General features: G+C 44.9%; 1 protein-coding gene across 1 annotated transcript in view; it reads right to left on the bottom strand.

Moving 5' to 3' along the window:
• Positions 1–4,928: 4,928 nt before the first annotated feature.
• Positions 4,929–26,392, bottom strand: part of LOC126184268 (uncharacterized) — a 287,584-nt gene continuing 266,120 nt past the window's right edge. Inside the window, exon 2 of the mRNA XM_049926642.1 lies at positions 4,929–7,084. Coding sequence (XP_049782599.1) covers positions 5,117–7,084 — 1,968 coding nt within the window. The 3' untranslated portion in view covers positions 4,929–5,116. The remainder of the gene's footprint in view (positions 7,085–26,392) is intronic.

Genomic DNA, 26,392 nt, shown 5'->3' with positions numbered 1-26,392 from the left:
CACAACTTCGGATTGTTTGACTGTCGCTTTCAGTTTCATTACTTCGCTGTGATTGCTTAGCAATAAGAGGGAGTGAAGGGGAGGGGAAGGAAGAAAGGTGGACTGGGAGAGTGGAGAATGAAGGGGTAGAAAGCGCCACTGGTGTAGTTGTTTCTTTTTCCAGCGAGTTTTTAAATTTCCCACAAACACCATCTTCGACTTTTTTAATTTCCCACATTTTTTAAAATTTCCCGTCATTTTATACATAGAGAAACTGTTCTGTTTGAATATGACGCTGTCTGGTATCTCGGAGTTCTGAATTTCTACCCAAAAGCGACTGCAGCGCCTTGACTGTGGTGCCGACTAGCGGGAGAAAGTGCAGCTATGCGGTGTAGGCCCATGGATATACTACTCCCGATGATGATGATGATGATGTTTGGTTTGTGGGGCGCTCAACAGCGTGGTTATCAGCGCCCGTACAATTACCCAATCTTTACTCAGTCCAATTGCGCCACTTTCCTGGATGATGATGAAATGATGAGGTCAACACAAACACCCAGTCATCTCGAGGCAGGTGAAAATCCCTGACCCCGCCGGGAATCGAACCCGGGACCCCGTGCTCGGGAAGCGAGAACGCTACCGCGAGACCACGAGCGGCGGACTATACTACTCCCCCCGTTTCATTTAACTTGAGAACAGGGCCTCCCCATACATAACTCACTAGAGTTAAATTGAGAACGTCAAGGGCTAAAAAGTATACATCCAGACCTCTTAGTTGAGAAATTGAAACATCTGTTTTCCGACCGACGGGAGACACCTTCGAAACCCCATGAATGGAACATCGCTGGAATACAGGGCCTTCAAGTAGTATCGTAGGCCGTCTCATTGACAAAAAAGATACGAATTAAACGATGCCGGAAACATTTTTGACCAGGTTATCGAAAGCGGAGGGAAACATCCTGAATCCACTACAAGCCGCCAGTAGACCATTTGTGCCAAAGTCTTCCCCACTCAGCTAGTGAGGACGACTCTGCAGCAACTACTCAAGCAGTTACGGTCCTTCCTAGTTTTAAGACCAGAACAAAAAAGGCTTCTGTCTGGGAATCAGGCAAGTGTCCTGACGCCAAAAGGAAGTTATTAAAATAGGCGGGGTGGATATTTGCTTCGCCCTGGGGAGTAGCGTAACGTGTTGCAATGGACTCTTTCGTGACTATGAGATGTAAAGAGATCTTGAAGGCATGAAATGACTACACAAAACAATGTAGATTTCTAATTCTGTATTTTCTGTAGAATATTAAATTAAACTCTGAGCATTCATTTCTAAAATCATCCAAATTCAAAGCAATGTCCAACCTAAACAAGTGGACTACAGTAAGTATAAGAAAGTCATCACAGATGATGAAATAAATATTCCAAAAGTCAAATGTTGTCCAAGTAAAAAATTATGCGGCAAGTACAATGATGTCGTTACCTGTCACAGAGTAGGAATTCAGGGAAACACGACAAACATTTAATAAAGAGATGTCAGAATGCTTAGATGAATGTGCCAGTCCGCATTCTTAAACAGTGTGTAGGCACAATACCGGCCCCATCAGCTGACAAAATAAATCATTATTTTGGCTCAGGTAACTTTCTGGAGTATTTGAAACAGGCATGCATTGTCCCACTGCCAGACAAAAGTGATGTAGGAGATATAGGAAATTACAGGCCACTTTTCTGCCGTCATCATCCTAAAACAAATAGAATCCATTATGGAAGACAGACTAATGACTTACTAGAATACGTCCAACAACTTCAGTGAAGCACAGCTTAGTTTTTGGAGTAGTAGAAGTACATACACTAAACAAGGAAAAGTGTACCACACGTAAGTTTTGTGATCTGTCAAAGTCTTTTGATACTGTTCACTTTAAAACTCTACTGGAAACGCTAGAATCATTCAGAATAAGAGGAACTGCAAATGACTGATTACGGCGACCATTTCTTCAATAAGGTTCAAATGTGTGTGAAATCTTATGGGACTTAACTGCTAAGGTTATCAGTCCCTAAGCTTACACACTACTTAACCTAAATTATCCCAAGGACAAACACACCCACCCATGTCCGAGGGAGGACTCGAACCTCCGGCGGGACCAGCCGCACAGTCCAAGACTGCAGTGCCTTAGACCACTCGGCCCATTTCTTCAAAGAAAAGTACAAAGGGTAAACGTATGAGAGGCTATAAATACCGCAAACATTTTGCCAAAACATTTATCAGACCCCAAGTACATTAACGTAGCGTCCCTGAGGTGAGGGCAACTTCTTACAAGTAAAATTTTTTGATTGCATCAGTGGCTGTCCAGACAATGTTAAGCATGGGGGGGGGGGGGGATAATTTCTTTTTTTTTCTGCTAATGACAGCAACATAGTAATTGTGAAAAAAACTTCAGAGCTCCTGGTACCGAAAGCAAATGAAACCCTATAGGATACTTATAGTTGGTCATCACACAATAAACATGCTGAACGTATTGAATACAAATAGCCAGAATTCCTGCCTACAGCGATAAACAGGTCTGTGAAATTAAGTGTGGATGAACAGAAAACAGAAAATTTTGAGAAGTTAATATTGATTGTCACCTGAAGCGATACAAACGCAGAACTACAATAGAAAAGAAGATAGAGTAAGATGCTGATTCAGTTCTTTCATCAGTTCAACGGCCCACGAGGACAACACGAAGAGTTCACTAAAGTATCAGAAGTATAGTGACGAGAGATGTAATAAAAGTGAACAGTGTTGCAGTATTTATGCATAAGGTAATATTACCGCAAACATTAGTTATTTTTTAAATTGTTTCCTTCTTCCTCCTTTAGTCTCTTCTTACTTCGGTTGTCCATTTTGTGGAGTATGTAGTGACGTAGGTAAGTGGCGTCATGTAGTTTAAAGTGAGTCTCCTAGATACACATAGAGATTAGTGTTCTCAGGGGTGGCAGACGTTGTTCCACTTGGGAGCAATCTTATTGATGAGATTTTTCTCTGCCTTTCCCTTGACATCCATAACATAGATAGTATGGTCATCGTCTGCTCCACCAGACGGCACCAATGTCGCATGCTCTAATTCATTAGGACCTGATCATTTGGCTGTTATTTTCCGGTGCCACATAGGAATGTTGGGGGCGGTGGTAATAATATTTTAATAGAAAATTTATTTATGCAATTTTTCTTTCTGCCGGCAGCCTGTGTAATTCTTCGCGATGGCGCCATCCGCTGCCATCATCATTTCAGTTGTAGGAAAACCTGATTGTTTCAGCGATGACGCGGGGTTAGCGGGACATTAGCAGTTGTACGTTGTTGTGCTCTGTTCAGCTGTTTATATCCGGCTGCTAATAGTAGTCTTTTGCAAACTCTGTTTCAATGAAGATGAGAGTGAAATCACGAAAGAATTTGGCTGCGTAGCCTTAAACATCTTCTTCGCCTCAGAATATGCAATCGTTGTGTAACTTTTATATACGGGATTTTCTTCTCTTTCTGTAATATAGGACATTTTTTGTACCAAACGCAGTTACGCCACCTACGAAGACACCTTTATGTGAGAATCTGTTCCATTTTTTGGTGCGGAAGCGCTCTTAGTTGTTTGAGGGTAGGCAGTACTTACTTACCAGAAACCTGAAACATACGAAATGCTGATGGGTGACACACGGACACAACTTAGAAGCCGTACCGTATTCCATATCTTGTACAGTCGGTGATTGAGGAAAAAAGAGCAGCAACTACACTCGGGCGTAATCGAACATTCCTGTGCACAATTGCTAAGTATCGTAAGAGAAGAAATACCCACTCACGTTTTAGTCATGATCTCACGTTGCTGCTATCCGAAACACTGTTGCTCAGACGCTTTCAGGAGATAATTTTTGATGCCTAAATTTGAGAATTCCTTTCATCAAACTTATAGCAATTCTATCTTTCCTACACGGCTAACGCATGTTACATGACTGCATTTGTGACCATACTTACCACTTTTCCTATATTCAAAGGTTGATCCTTTTTCCAGTCGTTAATGTAGTTCCATGCATGCTCACGAAAATATATAAAGTGCAGTCAGTAACGGACTGCTACGAATGTATTTTGCTGTTCTTACTCCCGCTGTATTTATGTAATTTCATCCCTCTCAAACTTTTCCACTGACTTCAGGCAAGCTACTGTACATTTCCTAATAAGCTTTTTCTATATTATACCGTACATTCGAGATTGTACAAGACTACTTCATTTTCCGAAATGGCATCTATTTTTATTAGATATATCACTCTGTCATCACTACTGAAGCAGTTCCTTAAGCTATGCGACTACCTTTCAAGAAACATATTAAGAAGTCACCATCCCAATGGCTGATTGAAGAAAACGTGCTTCACTACGCATGGTCTTATTAGAAATAGCATGCACTTGCCTTCTTACGATTTGTGAATCTGTTCACCTCACAGGTATGAGGATATTTGTCTGTTTATGAGGATATCCATCTACGATGCAACTTCGCCCTTACCTTACACCCGAAGCACTTCCTTAAGTAATGATACGTTTAATGCCATAACCCAAGGTTGACGGTGTACCGGCCACCTACCTTAGGTCTTTAATTTTTATTTTAACGTTTACTCTTGCTACCACTATGCGACAGTTAGCAAACATCAGCTGTTAACTTTATGAAACTCGTCTTTGATATCACTAACACATATTCGGTGTAGATAATAATTCCTTACAGAAATGGGAAGATCCACCTTTCAGTTTATGTCTCAATTAGAAAATTCAACAGGAGGAGATATTAGTTTTATAAGGTCCCTACACAAATAAATCACACTTAAAAAATAACATACCACATGGATGTGCGAAATCTGTTAATTCACGTATTAAGTGTGGTTACTCGTTACCGTAATCTTTTTTAACAATTTATTGTAAATACAAACAAATTAAATAACACATAAATATAAACCATAAAGGACAGTCTTTTAAAATAAATAAACTTGGATTGAACAGTCTTTTAAATAGAGGCTGTCAGGAGTCCATATTTCCAAACGAGTTCCATAGTTCTGACGCCCTGTAAACACTCTGCTGGCAGCGAACGTGGTTTTGTTGGTTGCATCTGCGCAAACGTGTTTCATTTCAGTACGGACATCAAATCATCGAACTCCGTTTCGGTCGTATCCTGGCGCCGAATTCCAATGATGGTTCTGCGGCGTCTTCACTTTCGTCTGGACTGTTGTCGTCGTAGCTGGGCTGATAATAATCAGAATACTGCTGTTTGTTGCTATGAAGATGACCAGACGTATCCTGTGTGTGATGATTGCTATATGAATCATCATTTTCGTCCTTGTTATCGGTTGTGGGAGGGTCGTCCTCATATTCCACATACTCGACATGCTCTTCATAATCCTGAGAGTTTTCAGCTTTGGTTTCGTTGTCAGCGGGAGGGTTTGCGTCCTTCGTCTCCTGACCTTCTGGAACCTTGTCCCCAACGTGCACTATCTGATCAGCGGTGTGGATGCTGTTCCTGTTAGGTGCCGGGGTGCTCTTTTTGTTGTTGACGGTGTTGGTATTTAAGCTGCCTGCCGCTTGAAGACTAGCCAAACTGTCGGCTACTTCTTTGCTCGGTAGTGTTGTGTAAAAGGAGGTGGATACTACACCGCTTCCACCGCTACCGATTTGCGAGTAGAAGGAGGGAGTTCCATTGCCAGTCCTTGTCTCCGAGTCATCTGTCCTAGCCGGAACTGACTCCACTTTTCCACTGTAATAACTCGTCTCCGCGCTGTCTTGCTCTGATAGCGAGTCGTCTTGAGCCCCGTTTGAAGAGTGCTCATCTAAGGGCTTTCCATGTGACTCAGGTGTCTTGCGAAGCACTGTCACCCTGGGGATACTATCTGAAGCTTCTTGCTCACTGTAGTACGACTGAGAGTTTGCGAAATGGTCTGCGTTAGAATCCACCGTGTGAAACTGATGTGGATAGTTGTAGGTATGGAAAGGTGACTGTAAATCACCCTGAAGGAGAAGGCCGTTATCGGGAGTGGTATGGAAACTAGACAGTGCATCCACTCCCTGTTGCTGAGGCAAAGCTGTTTGGTAAACGAGTTGCGGTTGCTGACCGATGGGCACGCCGTAGCTGTCGACCAAAGGCTGCTGCTGTCCCTGTGGTGCGATTCCATTGAGCAGCTGGAATAAGTCTTGCGATGTTAGAGCATTCTGTACATCCGGTTCGTGATTGTTATAGGCAGTACCTAAAAGCTCCGGCAGAGGAACGTTATTTGTCGGAACATTGTGCGGCTCGAGAGCCGCCGGAACTTTGGGACTCGGCAGGCTCGGGTCGGGATCCGGAGCAAAGTATGTGGGCAAGCCTTCCACATTGTATCCCGCCTGATCGTTTGTAGGTTCGTGGACTTCGTAGCCGTGACTGGGCTGGACACTAACAGTAGTCGCTCCGAAGTGGGAGTGTGACGTCGGAAGATGCAACCCGCTGTGGAACACTGAAGGGAAAGTCGGCTTCAATGGTGGTAAGCTGTGCTCCGGCGCTTTACCGTAGACGGTAGCCGCCGGCAGCCTGTGCGGCTTGTCGAGGCTCAGATTTGGGGCAGGTATCGTGTGTATTGGACCTTTGTCGTCGTCGGAGCTGGTTGTGACGACGGGTGGGCGTTGCGGCGCAGGAGGTGGCGACGGGTTGAAGGGCTCCATATGCAGCGGAGCACGGAAGGCGGTGTCGTCCCACGTGGAGGCGGAGAGTTCGACGTGGGGTGGGGGGCGTAGCGCCAGCCGAGGCGGCGAGCCGTGGGCGACGTCTGACGCCGCGACGGGGCGCCGCAGCCTGGCTGGGGGCAGCGCGGCGGGGGCATGCACGTGGTGCTGGTGCTGCAGTTGGTGGTGGTGGTGTTGGTGGTGGTGGTGGTGCGGCAGAGACAGCGGCAGCGGCGCGTGCACGTGCTGATGCGGGGGCGGGCGGGCAGACAGCGGCGGCCCGCGAAGCAGCGCGATGCGCGGACCTGCGGCGCTGGCCGTGGCCGTGCCGGCTCCGCTCCACTTGTAGTGTGGACGCACTGCCAGCCGGTATTCCGCCTTCCCGAATGTCACCGTTGCCGTCACCAAAAGTAAAACCGTCTGCACAAACAAACATATACACCATTTCGTTAGAACAATAACGATTCAGTCATGTTTGTCAACTAGTTTATGCATTAAAAAGACAATGACACAAAGAAATCATAGACACTGGTTGCAAGCGGATATTGATTGATATCAATGAGGATCGATGAAAATTTGTGCCGTACTGGAATTCAAAATCTGGTCTCCTGCGTACGAGGTAGAGTCTCAGTTTATCCACCCTCATCATAAGCGTTCGAGTCCGCAGTCAAGTGATCAATCGCTCGTCCTCGCCTTAAGTATATATATGGTGTCTGTTCTTTCGGACATGTCCCAAACACGTATATATAATTAAGGTGAGGACTGCCAGTCACCTCCTCTATGTTGATACACACCTAACTGGAACTCTTACAAGAATCGGCGAAATGCCGCGATTAATGAGGGTAATGTGCAAGGGGCCCTACATTACTAGTGTCTGAATAATTTGAGAATTAGGATCTGACAGTAGGCATGCTACGGTACTAGGTGCAGTTGCGATCATCTCTGTGCCCGGATGGCGCAGTGGTCAGCGCATCTCCCTAGTAAGCAGGAGACTCGGGTTCGAATCCCAGTTCGGCACAAACTTTCAGCTTTCTCCATTGATTTCAATCAATACCTGCTCACAGCCAGTGTCTGTAATTCCTTTGTGTCTGAATTCATAATGGTTGCTGTATCAAAACGGTTAATGTTCATTCGGACATGTCCGAAAGAACAGACACCACACACACATGTATAGATAATGATATTGCTATGAGAGAAAGAAAGATGCTGTCGAATACAACATAAGCGGTCAGATATGCAGTATTCGAAAATAGACTGATGTCGAGCTAATGCAATAAATCCGCGGCTAACCAGTGCCGAGCATGTGGAAATTTCTTCTCCGTATGGACGCGGATGATTTTGTCTGACCAACCTGCTGTTGTGGTGAAGTGGGCGGTTCCTAGCACTGATGAAAATAACTGACAATCTTCTTCACAAATTCTTTCATGAGAATGTATTGAGTGGTATATTATCAACTGAAACGAAATCGGAAAACGATTCGCAAATGCACGGTTTTCTATTTTCCCCTTTTTCTGTGACTAGGATTTCTACAAATTTCGTTTCTGACAGTAATAATACTAGCTGTGAATTTTGATTACTCGTCCGTGCATCCGAACTAGCAGAATGAGTTCTTTTGTGTGTGTCTTCATGGGTTTTTGTGTTCGACTTGCCAATATCGACTCATATTACGGTAGCCATAGCGTATAAACTAATGATAAACTGAATTAGCGATAGCTGCTGTGTTGGAAGCAGAAAGCCGCTGATGCTGCACAAATGAAACAGTTTAGCATGTCACGTCAGACTTAATATTGGGTTTTGTGTGACGAGGCCAGGGTGGACAGGAAGAGGAATTACAGCACATTTGATGGCAGCCAATCGTGAACATCTTACGCAAGAGACACTCCATCAAGTCGTGCTAGCACTGGGCTTTATGCGTGCCACTTTGTACCTATGAGTAATCACTAAGTTTTAATTATAATTTCGAAAACATAAAGTTTGGTAATTAATTTTTTGTTTGTTTGAACTTACATTGTCTCAGTCTTGGCAAATATTTAATTCAACAGCCAGACGTCACAAATTCATGCGAAGAAGCACACATGCGGGATATTAGTCCAAACAATCGATCCTGTGTGAAAATTATGTTAAAAAGTATGATAGTACGCAGTTATGAACATCTGAATGTACAGACTTCAAACTTTCGGGCGCACCTTTTTTTTTTTTTTTTTTTTCGTTTCGCCCCACCGCAGCCCCTTCACGAGCGATCGCGAAGTAGTGTACAGCAGAATGACAACCAAAGCACTGTCATTCGTGTGAAGTTGATGGAAAGGGAAGATGAGGTAGGAGATGGACACCTTTGCCTATTATGTTTTGAAATCTTGTTCGAGAACAGGTAATTCTTCGCGAAAAATAGTAAGTAATATCAGTACGTTCATATGGATCTGAGCACTATGGGAGTTAACTTCTGAGGTCATCTGTCCCCTAGAACTTAGAACTACTTAAACCTAGCTAACCTAAGGATATCACACACATCCATGCCCTAGGCAGGATTCGAACCTGCTACCGTAGCAGACGCACGGTTCCGGACTGAAGCTCCTAAAACCGTTCGGCCACCGCGGCCGGCTATGAGTACGTAATATGTCAACCTCACACATCTACACGTTGAATATTACTTTAACCATATCTTTGCATTGATATTTTGCAGCTATGTTCAAAACCTCAAAATCAAAATTATTTAACCTAAGCAGCTGAGGAATTATTATGAAATAAGATTAATTACTTCAGAATTATATTTAAATTCTACGATTTTCGTTGAAGATTAATGCATCTCTTGCAAATATACTCACTTAAACAGTACCAGTATGTTACCAATTTCAAAACAGTAGGTCACAACCTGTTATTCGTCCCACTGTATGCTATTTTGCCCTGGGGCATTAGGCGGCTACACTGCGGTTGAGCGGGTGACAAACAACCAGTGGATGTGAAAGTTAAAAAACTGATGTCTGAGAAGGTCATAATTGCTTGCTGTCGGAACTAAGATCCAACTTTTCAAGGCGGAATCGATTGCAAGGCCTGATGTCTCGCAAGTGTGCTCTTTTCTCCTTAAAATATGTGGCGAAGTTGGTGATGTTTCCTTGGCAGAATTATTAATATCGTTCGACACCTAACCATAAGAAAATAGTTTCACTCTGTGTGTGGAAGGTGTGGAACAAGCGAAATGATCTCAGACTTCTCGGAATACGTAATAATCACTTTACCAAACAAGATATGTACTAAACAGAGAATTACGGAATTACAGCTCAATAATCATGGTTCAAAAATAACAACACGACTTATCTGCATAAGGCTGGGATGACTGAAGCCGACCTGGGGAATATATGATTGCTATTCGGAGGAATGTAGAAACACGAAAGGCAATGTTGACCCTAAAGCTTATCTGAGAATATAGGCTGAATAGTGGCTACTCTATATTTATAGCATCTGTAGGTTTATGTAAATGTTTTGAAAATTTTAATTAAAAAACAACGTTGTACCTATACACAGCCGAAACTAGTTATGAAACTCAGTCCGAACACGCCTCGTAAGGTCCAACTCTACTGACTGGCCGCCGAGTCATCCTCAGTCTATAGGTGTCACTGGATGTGGATTTGGGGTGCATGTGATCAGTGCATTACTCTTCCGGTGCTTATCAATTTTTGGTCACCGAAGACACTACTTCTCCATCAGGTAGCTCCTCAATTGAACTCACAAGGACTGAGTGCTCCCTGCTTGTCAACAGCACTCGGCAGATCCGGACGGTGACCCATCCAAATCCAACAGCGCTTACCTTCGTTGATCTGACGGGAACCGGTCTTACTACTGCAGCAACGTCGTTGGCGAAATTAGTTATAAATATTACTATATTATGTAATTGTGACTAAATTAAATACAAACATTTGGAAGTGTTGATTATTATGCGTTCTTTGAAATTCTGAAGTTATCAGACAAAACTAAATGTGGCGAAAGGCTACATAAAACTTTTCCAGATTATAAGAGATGGTGGATATAACAGACAAACTGTAATCGGAAAGAAAGTGAGACAGGTTATCAGCCTGTCCCTATAGTTATTCAGTCAGTGCACACAGGGAGCGTTAAAGTGAAACGGTGGAATCTTTGGAGAAGGAACAAAGTCCAAGGAATAAAATATAGTCCTTAAGATCTGAATATGACGTTGAAATTCTTGCAGACAAAAAGTGGGTTAGGGCGATCAGCTGGACGCAGTAAACAGTAGCTTGAAGAAACGTCATAACGCGTGAAAATAAATAAAATAAAGAAATGGATAATAGAATAATGTAAATTCCTAGAGTTTCCCCAGGGTAACGTCGTACAAATGGCATGGCACTTCGAAGAGATTCACTCGTAACACCTTCCGGTGAAATCGTATTTTTCTTAAAACTGCAGAAAAGCCAATAAAAACATTTGTGACTTGAATAAATCTTTGATAAGTTTTGTTACTTCAAAGTAGTTGTTCTGTGATACCGTCAGTTTTGTCTAGATATAGTCTTTGTATTGTTTTTACTGTAGTTGTCGGTGGGTGAATCTAAATGCTTCTCGGCTATTCCAGTGTTGTCAATTTTGTCGTGAATAAATACTTTCTTTTTGTGTTCTCGTCTGAGCTACTGAGAGCATATTAGCGGCTATTGTTGACAGCTTTCATCCTGGGAAACATGTCGTTGTAGCTGTGGGAAGTCTCTCTCCGCATCCTTGGATGCACTTTCAAGAGGAACCGATAGTTTTTACTGTCACAATTACCTGTTAGTTTTATCTCAGTGTTCGAAGTTGACGGAGCGCTGTATTCCCAGACTGATGTCATAAAGGTTTAATTCAAGCTCACCTGACAAAATATTAGTTATCCCCTTTAAAAGAGCGCACCGGTTCCTTTGGAGGGCTGCAGAGAGTGAGTGAAATGGAAGCAGGCAGTCATGCAACCTATCGATGAATAATTCATAGCAGTGAAGCGGTGTGTATGGGCTAGTTGGTTATATGAAATCAGAGCAGTAAGTTAGGTCGAAGTGAAGACGTCACAGAATGGAATAAAGGAGCTATCGAGTTTTGACGTGCCCACGTCCACACTGTGAATTAAGTAGCTCGATCTGCTGGTTTATTAACGCGATCTGTCTGTCTACAAGGGGAAGTGTACCACTCGCAGGAATGTGTCGCAGCATAAGAACAGTGGACCTAGAACGATCCTATCTAACCTCTGTCCGTTTCTAGAGTTCAATATTGGGATAACCCTATCTTACGTATGATGAAGAGCAGCAATGAGGTGTAAGAACAAAGTACAACATTTTTATAGTAGTAACGCATTTTGTCCGCGGGAGCTCAGAGACAGCTCTCTAGCTTGGTTCCATTTACAGGGATCATCAGCAGGTAACAGCCAGCAGACGACTGTTGCCATCCACCTCTGGCCGCAGCCGCAAGACATTTACCGTCTGTACCCTTCACACAGCTGGCCGGCATGTCGACCAACTCCCACACACTGTCACCTGACGATGCGGGTGAAATGAACATTACCTGGCACCCACATGTAATTAAGCGCTGCTATTTTTATCTACCTGTCAATGCTCTATTTTATCGCAGAATAATAGCAATTATGACCTGTAATAACGTCTAAGAGATTTTAATGGGCATAATAGGCATATTATAGTATCTTCATTTCCTTGTGCTTTTCTCCCGCATCGGCGTAGTGTCGGCATGGTGATTAGCGGATTTGATATAATAAGTTTGACGATGCGGCCGGATATCCTTCCTGCCGCCACCCCGTTACACTCTGGGGCGGAACATGTCTGCCCTAACTGCCTGCGTGTCGTGGTACTCATGTGAGAGTGAGTTAAAGTTTTTCTAAAATTTTATGAATCGTGTGACTGAGGCGGAACTTGGGTACCAGCCCGGTATTAACCTGACAAGATGAGGGGGATTGTCTGAAACCACGTTCGGGCTTGCCGACGTTCCGACCGTGGTTGTTAATCTACCGCGAAAATTCGATCCGGGGCAAGGACACCTCTCTCCTGAAAGTGGATCTTTAAAACACACGGCTATCCGAACTGGTGCATGCTGCACGATCACTTTCCTCAATTACAATAATGAGATATGTCAATTGTGAGCCGTGGTGCGAGTCGCTAGGTGGCGTGCGGCTTCCGAGTCGGGACATCTTTGGCTAGAGGGGGCGCGCACGTGGTGAAATGAGGCTCCAGGGCCTTTCTTGGACTCGAACCGGTAAGAAGTAAGGTGGTGGTAGCAGGAAGCAAGCGGCTCCGTGAGCCCCGGGACTGATTTGTGATACGGGATGATGTTGGCCGCTTTCGGAGTCCTGACATTGTGCTGGTCCGATGGGTACGCGGGGCGTTTTCTTTGGCGGAAGCTGGAGGAGAGCGAGTTAAAGGCTAAGTCTGGCTAGACTGTGTGCAGCCGGGAAACGACCGTTGACAGTAGGCGGACACCTGCGGCCTTAGGGGTGCATTCTGCAGTGGAGCTCCAGTTCCATGGCTTACAGCGGTTGACATCTTGCAGTCGATGCTTTCATGTCGTGCAGTTTCGCCTGTGCGTTTGCCAAGAACGTTCTTGCTAGGTCATCGCGTTTGGCGAGTGAAAGTTTCTGCCGCCAAACTGTCACTGTTCCGATTGTAGCCTGTAGCCCCGTTTCGGATGTATTCAGTCTGCCATGTGGAACGTCCTTCTGGTGTAACTACTTGTTGTTTATTTAATGTCTTCATCTTGATATGTATATTAACGTTCTTCGTGCTTTATAAATTTGTGTATTATTGTCGGCCTTCGTGCACGAACTGTTTACTAAGTAATTAGCAATATCCGTGTAGTGTTTCTGCTTGTGAATGTTATTTAGTATACAAACTGGTTCCCCTTTCTTGAATTATCATTGGGAGAGATAGATTCCTTTACCTAACCTGGGGAAACTGGAGTTGGCGTATTGTCTCTGGATGATTATGGGTATCTTTAATCTTGTTTTAAAATTGTATTTTATATCTGTTTTAAAGACAGATACACTGACAAGGGGAGGCCACGACGTTCGAATCACGGATTTACTTGAAACTTCGTACACCTATAGCAGGCGATTAAAACAACATTATGTGCGAGTAGTAATGTATCTATCCGTAGGTGCTGGACGTTACAGTTCATGATGGTCAAGTGGTGCCGGCACGGTAGCTCAGCGTGTTCGGCCAGAGGGTTAGTTACCCCCTGAAATAAATAAAATAAAATAAAAAGCACTGAGTGAATGGATCAACGATGAACTTGACCGAAAGTTATGGGACGTCCACCCTGAACAAATGCAACCAACAACAATAGATAAAGAAAGTGGTTAGCTTTCGAACTTGTAAGACGTACGTGTATAACGCGACGCTTCGACTCCCACTTAAACTTTCATTTTTGTTGTACAAGTGTAAATTCTGTGGTATTCCAAAATATTGCATCTGCACTATCCGTTCTTGTTACACTTGCAACGTCAAACAGCTACACAAGTTAACTACCAAATGGGGCCTGCCGTAGTATCTGCAGCTCAAAGCGTCGAGATGCAATGTACACTCCTGGAAATGGAAAAAAGAACACATTGACACCGGTGTGTCAGACCCACCATACTTGCTCCGGACACTGCGAGAGGGCTGTACAAGCAATGATCACACGCACGGCACAGCGGACACACCAGGAACCGCGGTGTTGGCCGTCGAATGGCGCTAGCTGCGCAGCATTTGTGCACCGCCGCCGTCAGTGTCAGCCAGTTTGCCGTGGCATACGGAGCTCCATCGCAGTCTTTAACACTGGTAGCATGCCGCGACAGCGTGGACGTGAACCGTATGTGCAGTTGACGGACTTTGAGCGAGGGCGTATAGTGGGCATGCGGGAGGCCGGGTGGACGTACCGCCGAATTGCTCAACACGTGGGGCGTGAGGTCTCCACAGTACATCGATGTTGTCGCCAGTGGTCGGCGGAAGGTGCACGTGCCCGTCGACCTTGGACCGGATCGCAGCGACGCACGGATGCACGCCAAGACCGTAGGATCCTACGCAGTGCCGTAGGGGACCGCACCGCCACTTCCCAGCAAATTAGGGGCACTGTTGCTCCTGGGGTATCGGCGAGGACCATTCGCAACCGTCTCCATGAAGCTGGGCTACGGTCCCGCACACCGTTAGGCCGTCTTCCGCTCACGCCCCAACATCGTGCAGCTCGCCTCCAGTGGTGTCGCGACAGGCGTGAATGGAGGGACGAATGGAGACGTGTCGTCTTCAGCGATGAGAGTCGCTTCTGCCTTGGTGCCAATGATGGTCGTATGCGTGTTTGGCGCCGTGCACGTGAGCGCCACAATCAGGACTGCATACGACCGAGGCACACAGGGCCAACACCCGGCATCATGGTGTGGGGAGCGATCTCCTACACTGGCCGTACACCACTGGTGATCGTCGAGGGGACACTGAATAGTGCACGGTACATCCAAACCGTCATCGAACCCATCGTTCTACCATTCCTAGACCGGCAAGGGAACTTGCTGTTCCAACAGGACAATGCACGTCCGCATGTATCCCGTGCCACCCAACGTGCTCTAGAAGGTGTAAGTCAACTACCCTGGCCAGCAAGATCTCCGGATCTGTCCCCCATTGAGCATGTTTGGGACTGGATGAAGCGTCGTCTCACGCGGTCTGCACGTCCTGCACGAACGCTGGTCCAACTGAGGCGCCAGGTGGAAATGGCATGGCAAGCCGTTCCACAGGACTACATCCAGCATCTCTACGATCGTCTCCATGGGAGAATAGCAGCCTGCATTGCTGCGAAAGGTGGATATACACTGTACTAGTGCCGACATTGTGCATGCTCTGTTGCCAGTGTCTATGTGCCTGTGGTTCTGTCAGTGTGATCATGTGATGTATCTGACCCCAGGAATGTGTCAATAAAGTTTCCCCTTCCTGGGACAATGAATTCACGGTGATCTTATTTCAATTTCCAGGAGTGTAGTTCAGGGTACCTTACCAGATTACATGTATAAGGTTCAAATGGCTCTGAGCACTATGTGACTTAACATCTGAGGTTCATCAGTCCCCTTGAACTTAGAACTACTTAAACCTAACTAACCTAAGGACATCACACACATCCATTCCCGAGGCAGGATTCGAACCTGCGACCGTAGCAATAGCGCGGTTCCAGACTGAAGCGCCTAGAACCGCTCGGCCACTTAGGCCGGCTGCATGTATAAAGGACTTCGCAAATCATGACAGACATACGTTTTCAGGAGAACTCCACGCGTTTCTTCATTTACTTGTAGATAGTTATAAATATGACTCTTCTAATAATTAAATTTAATTAAAAATAGTTAAGTAGTCAAATAACACCAGATTCACTAAAACTTCGTGCAAATACACGTGCTTTTTTCAATTACATTACCACTTAAACGTCATATAAATAAAATAATAGAAGCAGAGATGAAAAAATGTACATTAAAAATCAAGGTTCAGTGGGAGTCGACCCATCGCCTCATACTCGTTCGTCTTACGTAGCTCGAGGGTTATGCACTCTTTTTTTTAATCTACTTTTGTTCCTTATCACTCGTTACATTTGTTCGGAGCAGACGTTCCATGACACCCGTTCAACGTCATCGTTGATCCATTCACTCAGTTTTTTTTTATTAAGGGGCAGCCAACCGCCTGATCGAAAATGCTTTTTTTTTATTTTATTCCTAACCGTTCATCGTGTCTGGTCGTAGCGGACGCCGCGTGATATGCGTTGTAGTTCGTTGTAGTTCGTTGTTGATCCCTTCACTTAGTTTTTTGGTTACAGAGAGCAGCCAGCTCTCTGACCGACTACGCTGAGTTACCGTTTGAACTAAATCTGTGATCCCTACGTCATGGCCTCCCCTTGTGAGTTGCTCGAGCAGTATATTATGAGGCGTCCCAGTTCGCGGAGACGTCAGAGTCTATGTTGTTTAGGCTCGTCCGCTTGCGGAGCTGCTGTAGGAATTTAATGCTCATCTTACATCTACTACCCTCGAGATTTGATGCTTCATTCTAAGTATTTACTATTAAGTCTTGTTTAATTTACTTAGCGTCTTGCCGAGATTAACTAATTTATTATTAAGGCTTTGCTCCTCTTGAGATTTTCTGTTCAGTTTAAACGAACTTGCTGCTACTACAATCTTACTGTTTTAATTAAAATACACTCCTGGAAATTGAAATAAGAACACCGTGAATTCATTGTCCCAGGAAGGGGAAACTTTATTGACACATTCCTGGGGTCAGATACATCACATGATCACACTGACAGAACCACAGGCACATAGACACAGGCAACAGAGCATGCACAGTGTCGGCACTAGTACAGTGTATATCCACCTTTCGCAGCAATGCAGGCTGCTATTCTCCCATGGAGACGATCGTAGAGATGCTGGATGTAGTCCTGTGGAACGGCTTGCCATGCCATTTCCACCTGGCGCCTCAGTTGGACCAGCGTTCGTGCTGGACGTGCAGACCGCGTGAGACGACGCTTCATCCAGTCCGAAACATGCTCAATGGGGGACAGATCCGGAGATCTTGCTGGCCAGGGTAGTTGACTTACACCTTCTAGAGCACGTTTGGTGGCACGGGATACATGCGGACTTGTATTGTCCTGTTGTAACAGCAAGTTCCCTTGCCGGTCTAGGAATGGTAGAACGATGGGTTCGATGACGGTTTGGATGTACCGTGCACTATTCAGTGTCCCCTCGACGATCACCAGTGGTGTACGGCCAGTGTAGGAGATCGCTTCCCACACCATGATGCCGGGTGTTGGCTCTGTGTGCCTCGGTCGTATGCAGTCCTGATTGTGGCGCTCACGTGCACGGCGCCAAACACGCATACGACCATCATTGGCACCAAGGCAGAAGCGACTCTCATCGCTGAAGACGACACGTCTCCATTCGTCCCTCCATTCACGCCTGTCGCGACACCACTGGAGGCGGGCTGCACGATGTTGGGGCGTGAGCGGAAGACGGCCTAACGGTGTGCGGGACCGTAGCCCAGCTTCATGGAGACGGTTGCGAATGGTCCTCGCCGATACCCCAGGAGCAACAGTGTCCCTAATTTGCTGGGAAGTGGCGGTGCGGTCCCCTACGGCACTGCGTAGGATCCTACGGTCTTGGCGTGCATCCGTGCGTCGCTGCGGTCCGGTCCCAGGTCGACGGGCACGTGCACCTTCCGCCGACCACTGGCGACGTCGTCGATGTACTGTGGAGACCTCACGCCCCACGTGTTGAGCAATTCGGCGGTACGTCCACCCGGCCTCCCGCATGCCCACTATACGCCCTCGCTCAAAGTCCGTCAACTGCACATACGGTTCACGTCCACGCTGTCGCGGCATGCTACCAGTGTTAAAGACTGCGATGGAGCTCCGTATGCCACGGCAAACTGGCTGACACTGACGGCGGCGGTGCACAAATGCTGCGCAGCTAGCGCCATTCGACGGCCAACACCGCGGTTCCTGGTGTGTCCGCTGTGCCGTGCGTGTGATCATTGCTTGTACAGCCCTCTCGCAGTGTCCGGAGCAAGTATGGTGGGTCTGACACACCGGTGTCAATGTGTTCTTTTTTTCCATTTCCAGGAGTGTAGCTGCTGTCCTCTTTAGCCAAAAATTTATTGTCCTGAATCATCGCGTGTTTGTATGTTTGAAGAGAATTTACATTTTTAAGTAAACTAACTTTAGAGTTGTTCTCGTAACGAATAATGTTAAATCTCCGCTCGCCCAGTCCTTCCTCGCCCAAACTGAATAAGTGTGCGGTGACACGCAACAAATTGTTTTTTAATTTCGTTTTGCAAAAGGTAACTGAACGTTATTAGCCGACATCGAAAAAGAATATTTTGTAGAAATAAAACGATTGTAATGCCCTCCGCGTGGTATCCTGTAGTTGACACAGCTGTCCCCTTTCTTTATTAACAAATACGAGTGCTGCAATTAAGTGGAATTTCCTTACAGTTCACAAATGTAACCAATATTATTTAACATCTAGTGTCGACCCGTGAATTAAACTGTAACTAGACTACATTCTGTTGTCATTTCTAGTGCTGTAGGTATGTTTCATTAAAACGCTAAAGACCCCGTCTGTAGTATAAAGGATCTTCCTCCTGTTTCAGAAAAATCTGGACAGAAGCAAGGCTGGAGGAGGTCTTGTGGTGGTGTTTCCTTGCCAAGATTATGGAAGCTAAAACAACTCGTCAGGAAATGTGATCCAAACTTCAAGCTACGTTGTTGGACACCTAGGTGAAAGACACATCGTGAGGGTCTGAATCCTGAAAAACCAAGAAAGTGAACATTTCTGTCTATTACTTTTAGTTCTGGATAAAAATCCTAAGTTTGAATCTTTAGGGACAATACACAAAATAGATCTCCTGCTACTATGTCGTGGATGCCAAGGCTAATAAGCAACTTTAGGAAAAATATTTGTGTCCTACGTTTCTATAGGTTACCGACGTTGGTGTAAATGTTTAACTAAAGTATATTATTCTACATGGCAGATTACACGCCTGGAAGGCATGACATCTCACCAGGCCCGTCCTAATTCCATATTCTAAAAGACTGTCGTTCCTTCGTGCAGTCAAAACAGTTAATCTTTATATGGTTTGGGATGATTATCACCACCAATATTGTAATATCTATTTCACATTCATAAAGATCAGAGTTTCAAGTCTATAACTCTGCTATTACTCTGTGAATATTTATTGAAGATATGGTATGTGGTATGAATTTTTGGATATTTGTCTATTTTTAACGTATTCAACTGAGCAGCTATCGTCGGCCAGTATCTTGACAGCCATGAGGAGGCAGAATCAGTTTATTGAGCGGTGAGCCAATGAAGACACCTGTTGCTCGCGCACTGGTGTCCACTGCTTGTTCTGTGCTATTAAGATTTTATTGTCCTTCCGATTTCGTTTCTTCATTTATATTGTTCATGTTATTTAATTAAGTTGCTCATCCTGCTCTAATTGGGAGGATAAATACCGTCTACGACGCACCCCGGTGTAGAATTATTCGCACTAAGGACAGTTCCTTTTTGTATCTAGCGTTGTTGTTAATTTTGATGGACAGACGAGTTTCTAACAATTAGTCGACTTCTATAACCGTTTTTTTAACATTAGTTACGTGCCAATGAATTTTCAACGCACTTCCTGTATTTACCTTCTCAGTACTATGCACGGTTGTGATTCGTTGGGTATTGTGTTATCGACTTTGTCTCCTGACAGAGAATATGAGGCCGATAGGGAGCTTCTCGGCTGCTGTTGTGTTAGAAGGCATTATTGGCTTACTCAAGACTCCAAATTGGTGTCAACAATAGTGTTACTACTAACGTTTCACAAATATTGAAATACGTGATCAAACATAGATATTTCTTTGGTGTAACTGAGGGTTGAATCGCTCCTCTTGCCCACTTTAAGAATTTCATCTCATTGTTCCCACTTCACTTGTCAGGCTCTCAGGAACTGTTCCCGTAAATGATTCGTGCCACCGTACACCATACGCCTTGGGCTTTCCGTCGTATAGGGCCAGAGTCATTGACCAGTCTGTATCAATACAGCATACACTGATAAAAAAAATGAAACACTCTCAAGGAGAAGATTATTTTATTGGCAAGTGAGGTGACAGATAGTTCATCTTTGTAGGAGCGTACGATAACACATTCAGACCAAATGAAACACAATAAATTGTGTCTAGACACTCGCATCAATATATTGCGTGCCCCCTCAAGCGTCAACGCAGGTGTGTATTCTAGCACGCAAACGATTAACAAAATTGCAGAGTGGCAACCTGCGGGAGATTATCTCAAGTACATTGCGCCTTTGTTGCAATCCGACAGTGGTTCTTAAAGGACCTGGAGAGCGAGTGATTTCACCCTTCACCATTTCCCATACGTATTTGATGAACAATAGATCTGGTGATCTTGCTGGCATGAGAAATTGCCGTACACCTCGAAGAGCACGTTGGGCCGTTGTAGACGTGCATTAGCCGGCCGGAGTGGCCGTGCGGTTCTAGGCAGTACAGTCTGGAGCCGAGCGACCGCTACGGTCGCAGGTTCGAATCCTGCCTCGGGCATGGATGTGTGTGATGTCCTTAGGTTAGTTAGGTTTAATTAGTTCTAAGTTCTAGGCGACTGATGACCTCAGAAGTTAAGTCGCATAGTGCTCAGAGCCATTTGAACCAGCCATTTAGACGTGCATTGTCTTGATGAAAAAGCTTCCTGCCGAAGAAATGACACTAACACCGGGATAAAAACCTGTGCAAAGTTGCGGGAACTGGTAAATTTACGCTCCAGAAACTCAAAATTTGAAAGTCAGTTGTAACTTATGGCTCCACTCTATGAAGCCTGGGATGGGACCTGCGTGTCATGGGCAAATAGACTGCGGAATAGGCCGCTCACCATGTCTACGTCGTGCAACTTCAAGTCAGTCAGTCACGTACAGACGAAACCTACTTTCGTCATTGATGAAAACAGAGCACCCTTTCACTCTCCAGTCACGTATTTCACGATATCAGAATATCCGTGCTTGGCGGTGTCGTTGTGTCAGTGGCATCTCAGGCAGAGCCACAAGTCATCTTAATCTTGCTGTATGCAGACGCTTCCACAGCAGGTGCACCATGTGCCGCAGTTATGTCCCTGGATGATGTTCGGTCGGCCACCGCTACTCCCACGGTGCGTCAATCTTGAAGTGTGTCTGTTATAAACAGACATCCAGATCCTGTAATACAGGCTTGGGAATGTACCACCGATCACTGTTGAAAACAGCTATACACCATCAATAAATTGTGCCCAACATGTGCAGCAGTCCGTCGTTAAGTACACCCGGCATCCCCCATACCCACAATGCGACCACGCTAAAATGAAAGAAGCTGTTGAAGAGGAGTATGCACTCCTCCGTCTGGCGTGGTTGTACCCTAGAATAATTTGCAAACACTGTTCAGCTCTAAACTCAGCACATTTACTGACTGCAGAGTCAACACAGACAGTGAATACAGAGGCTTCGGATCGCAGATGAGCATGACAAATGAATAACTTACACCATAATCCCACAGTAAGCACGTAGTATATCGTGGTGCAACTGAACACAGTCCTTGACGGTCTTGCATTTCTTTCCATCAACGTAAACGGGCACATGCCTCCTCAACTCTATTCTCAGAACTAGAACATCATTTGCGTGATGCAGTACCTCAACACTTTGTAGACCGATTTCAACTGCTAACCAGTTATGAAGTTGAGCGTCATTCGATTTCACGTCACCAAGTCGGGCAGTGTACTGACATATTCCTGCATCCAACACACTGTTGTAGTTGGATACATTTGTTTACTTCTATTACGGCGCCACACTCTCACACATGATATTGCATGTCGTCTCCTACGATCGCGATGTTTTCTTTACGACTGAGTGGATGCCCTTCCCATCGGCTCCTAGGCCATTACAAGCGTCTTCCCCTGGCGATGATGGGAACGAAGTGCTCGCACGGATACGATATGTAGATTACCAATTTCGAACGGGAGGAAGTGAAAGGGTGATTTTGAAGTCAAAAGCACCTTCCATACTAATAATTTTCAACAGACAAAATGATATGTGGAACTTTACAAACCACTACTGTATACTGTCATTATCCAATCAGAGGCCGAGACAAGTTGTTTTTGAGGTCAAGAGCAATGTTCCCTACGGATAAGTACCAACAGATATTGATCTCTACGAAATGTCATTCATTATTATGAGCCAAACACTTTACGTATTTCATCGGCCATTCCCATCTGTCTTGGGTCCACATAAGAACATGTTTTTCTTGGTGTAGCAAGATTATCAAATGTTCGGTTATGATGAACCACGGTTATTTAACATTTATTCAGCAATCAATGTGGCCATATTTGGATGCTTCAGGTCCTTTCCTACACCGACTTCTCTTTAGAAAAGTAAACGGGGAAAATGAATATCTATATCTGTCCACGCGAGCTCTAGTTTCTCTTATTTTATCGCGACTGTCAATTTTCGTAAGTAGGCAGGAGTCAAAAAACTGATTTGGTATCCTAAGGAAAAATATGGTGTTTGTTATTTACTAAAAGGATCTCATCGCAATGAAAGATGCCTTTGTGTTAATAAACTCGCCTATCATACTCGTGACACTCTCCTCCTTATTTAGTGGTAATACAATTCAAGCTGCCGCTCTTTGAACTTTAATCCTAACTGATAAAGGTTCGACATCACGTGGCATTACTACTGAAGACGACGGACAAGTGTGGTGTAGACAATCTCTTTAGTAGATTAGTTGCATCTTTTCATCGTTCTATGAATAAAACACAGTGTTTTGTTCGTCTTCCCAAGTCATTTTCTATATGATTGTCCAAATTTCAGATGTTCGGAATTGTAACCCCTAAATACTTAGACGAATCGACAACCTTTAAATTTTGTGATTTATCTTACTATGTGTAAATAAATACTTTGGGGTTAAGAACCAGCCACCTTTGGGGTGATAATGTGGCGTAAGAGAGAGAGAGAGAGAGAGGAGGAAACGGACAGACAGAGAGGGGGAAGGTCGCAGATAGGGGAATGAGATGATGGACTGAAACAGGGGAGGAAAAAATTGACAAAAAATCGGAGAGGAGGAGACGCACAGAGAGAAGGGAGAACAGGAGTTGAATGCAGAAAGGACAGATTAGAATATAGGCTGAGGGAAGGGGATGAGGAGATGCACATGGCGGGGAGGAGGAGGAAACTGACAGAGATAAGGAGAGAGGGAGGTGGACAGGGAGAGCGGGAGGAGAAGACGGACAGAAAGGTGGGGATGAGGAGATGCTCTTAGAGGAGGTGAGGTAGAGGTGGAGGTAGAGGAGAACAGAAGGGAAAGGAGCAGATGGGCAGAGGAGTGAGGAGCAGATGGGATGAGAGATGGAGGAGAAGATGGAGAGAGAATGGAGGAGAAGCAGATGGACAGAGACATGTGCAGAAAGAAATGGATAGAGAGATTGGGCCGGGGGTTGCGGAAGAGATGGACTTAGAAGTGGGCAGAAGGAGGAGGAGGGGGAAGGAGGAGCGATGGAGATGGACTTAGAGAAGAGGAACAGATGGAAACAGGTGGGAAGGAGCAGATATACACGGAGGGGGGAGGGGGGAGAAGGAGCAGATGGACAGAGATAAGGAGGGGAATAGCAGACAGACAAAGAGAGGGTCAGAGGGAGATAGAGAGTGGGGGTTGGGAGAGGTGAACAGAGTGGGAGAGTGAGGAGGAGGAGATAGAAAAGGGGGGAAGGAAGAGACTAAATAATGGAAGACAGGGATAAATACTTACCTGGGCAACGCCAGGTACTCAGTAGATGATAAGCAACACCACCATAAGCAAACAGTCTAATACAGCTGCTCAGATGGTCTCCTTAACCGTTTATATACATTAATAACAGCAGAAAGACCATAAAACTTGCTTCGGGAAATAATGTGTTTCACCTGATGATTGCCCCTGACAGGTTATCACGAATCCCATCGCTGCACTAACGCTATGTAACACCGCCTCTAGCCTTAATAGTCGCCTCCATTCGGCAAAGAACTGAGACTACCATTTTCTTCAGGTACACCACAGCCACTTGAGGCGACCCATTGATGATTAGATCTCGCCGAGCAACCAAATTGCAGCACCAGCTACTCAATACAGTCACAGACACAGAAATAAAATTAAGTGAATTTGCGGGCCAGGTGAAGTGTTATAATGTGCTCGAATGTTCGTGAAACGAGGAACATACACCTGCAGGCCTGAGAACTTGGCTGTTGTTATTTTGAAGGACGGGAATGTTCACAGCATACTCATCATGATGTAGAAAAGAGGGCAACAAGGGGCACGAAGATTGTTGAAATAAACATCACAGTTCATATTCTCGATAAATAAATGAGTGGTCCCAATTGAGTGGGCGAAAAATACCACTAAAATAACGTGTCACCGTCTCCACTCTTTTCTACACCCTCCACATACTACAGGTATGCACCCCCAAAACGTCGGTACACTCGACGCCTTCCAGCATTTGAAAAGGGGCAGTAAAACTGCGACTTGTCTACTACACTCCATTCAGGTGTCGACCAGTTTATACGTTGACCTGAGGACTTGCTACTTCTTGAGCCGCTTTGGTGAGATATCCCACACCAAATGTCCACTGCATGCACTTCTCTTCGAAATGCTTGCTCTGAGACTGGCTGAAAGGGATTTGCATTCACAAGGAGCAAGCAAGCAATCGAAGAGGGTTTGAAACCGATTGTCATTGACGTAGAGTAACGCACTTCCAATCCCTCTCGGTTAAGTTCCCTTTACGATGACAGTTCTTCTATTAGATACATGGCAGTGGATAGTCTACCGATCTTCGTAGACTCCTTGGTTAGTCAGCTTTGAAGTATTTAAAAATCTGGCACTTTTATTCACGGTGACGTCATGGGCACATCCAAACACGGTAGTTTTCTCTGGATTTGTGTTACGTCTCCTCGTTGCGCACCCATGCAACCGTCTGGAACGTACACATCATTTCATTGCCAGGATTACGTTAAAGATGGAGGGTCACGTGGTCACCTTATATCAGTAACGTAGCATCCACATCGCCCACACACACACACCCAGTGTTCGCTTTTAAGGGGGTACCTTATATTATGTGTGGTGAGCGTATTATATCAATTTGGCAACAATTTATTAGTAACTGTAGTTATTGGGGGACGTGAGGTCAGTATAATGTAAAAGTTGATACCGTTACATCAAGAAATACTGTAAGAACATCTGTGACAACACTTGACACATTCATTCATAATTAAGTCCATGAAGTACAAACAGTCTAGATTATACATCGCCAACCTCTCGTGAGCCGCGGGCATAATTCACATACTTAATACCGCGAGCTGGCCGGTCGCGTGACACGACAGCAGTGCTCCTATAGCAAAGAGTCAAATCTTAACGTCCGTGACGTTAATGTTAATGGGATAACGTACAGATATGAATAGCATCCCTTTCTCTATACACCTCGTCATAAAATTATGCCTCAAAACACAAGTTTTTAGAGCATATCCGTTTTATGTTTAACCCATTTTCAGATGTTTACATGTATTTAGCGTCGTGAAAAGTCTCCTTACTTAACGACGTTTTACAATAGCCCTCTTAAAGAAGCAAAGAAGCAGTGTGCACGACACGTAAATAACGATAAACGTTTGAAGATTGGATGTCAGACACCTTGAAGTGTTATCATGGAAAAATAAACGCCTATGAAAGCAAAATAGGTCCAAAACTTGTTTTGTAATTGAAATAAGTAACATTGAGAAGTCTCTTTACCTTATTTCTTTATTTCTTGATTGTGACTAGTTTCGGAGAGCTCTGGGCATTTTCAAACCATCCGTACAGACGATAGCCTACGTGCAGGCGATAGCCTATGTACTAAAACTTCACCTGCAGTGTTGAACAAAGTGGCACTATGGCCGACTCACCAACAGAAAATAGACCACATAGGATGGATCAAAGTGGCACTATGGCCGATTCAACAACAACAAATAGACCACATAGGACGGATCAAAGGGGCACAATGGCCGACTCACCAACAGAAAATAGACCACATAGGATGGATCAAAGTGGCACTATGGCCGATTCAACAACAACAAATAGACCACATAGGACGGATCAAAGGGGCACAATGGCCGACTCAACAACAGAAAATAGACCACATAGGATGAGCATTACGAGACATTAGATAACTCATAATCTCCG

The sequence above is a fragment of the Schistocerca cancellata genome, chromosome 4 (assembly GCF_023864275.1).
Source record: "Schistocerca cancellata isolate TAMUIC-IGC-003103 chromosome 4, iqSchCanc2.1, whole genome shotgun sequence".
Lineage (NCBI taxonomy): Eukaryota > Metazoa > Arthropoda > Insecta > Orthoptera > Acrididae > Schistocerca > Schistocerca cancellata.
This window is presented reverse-complemented; position numbering and strand designations above follow the sequence as displayed.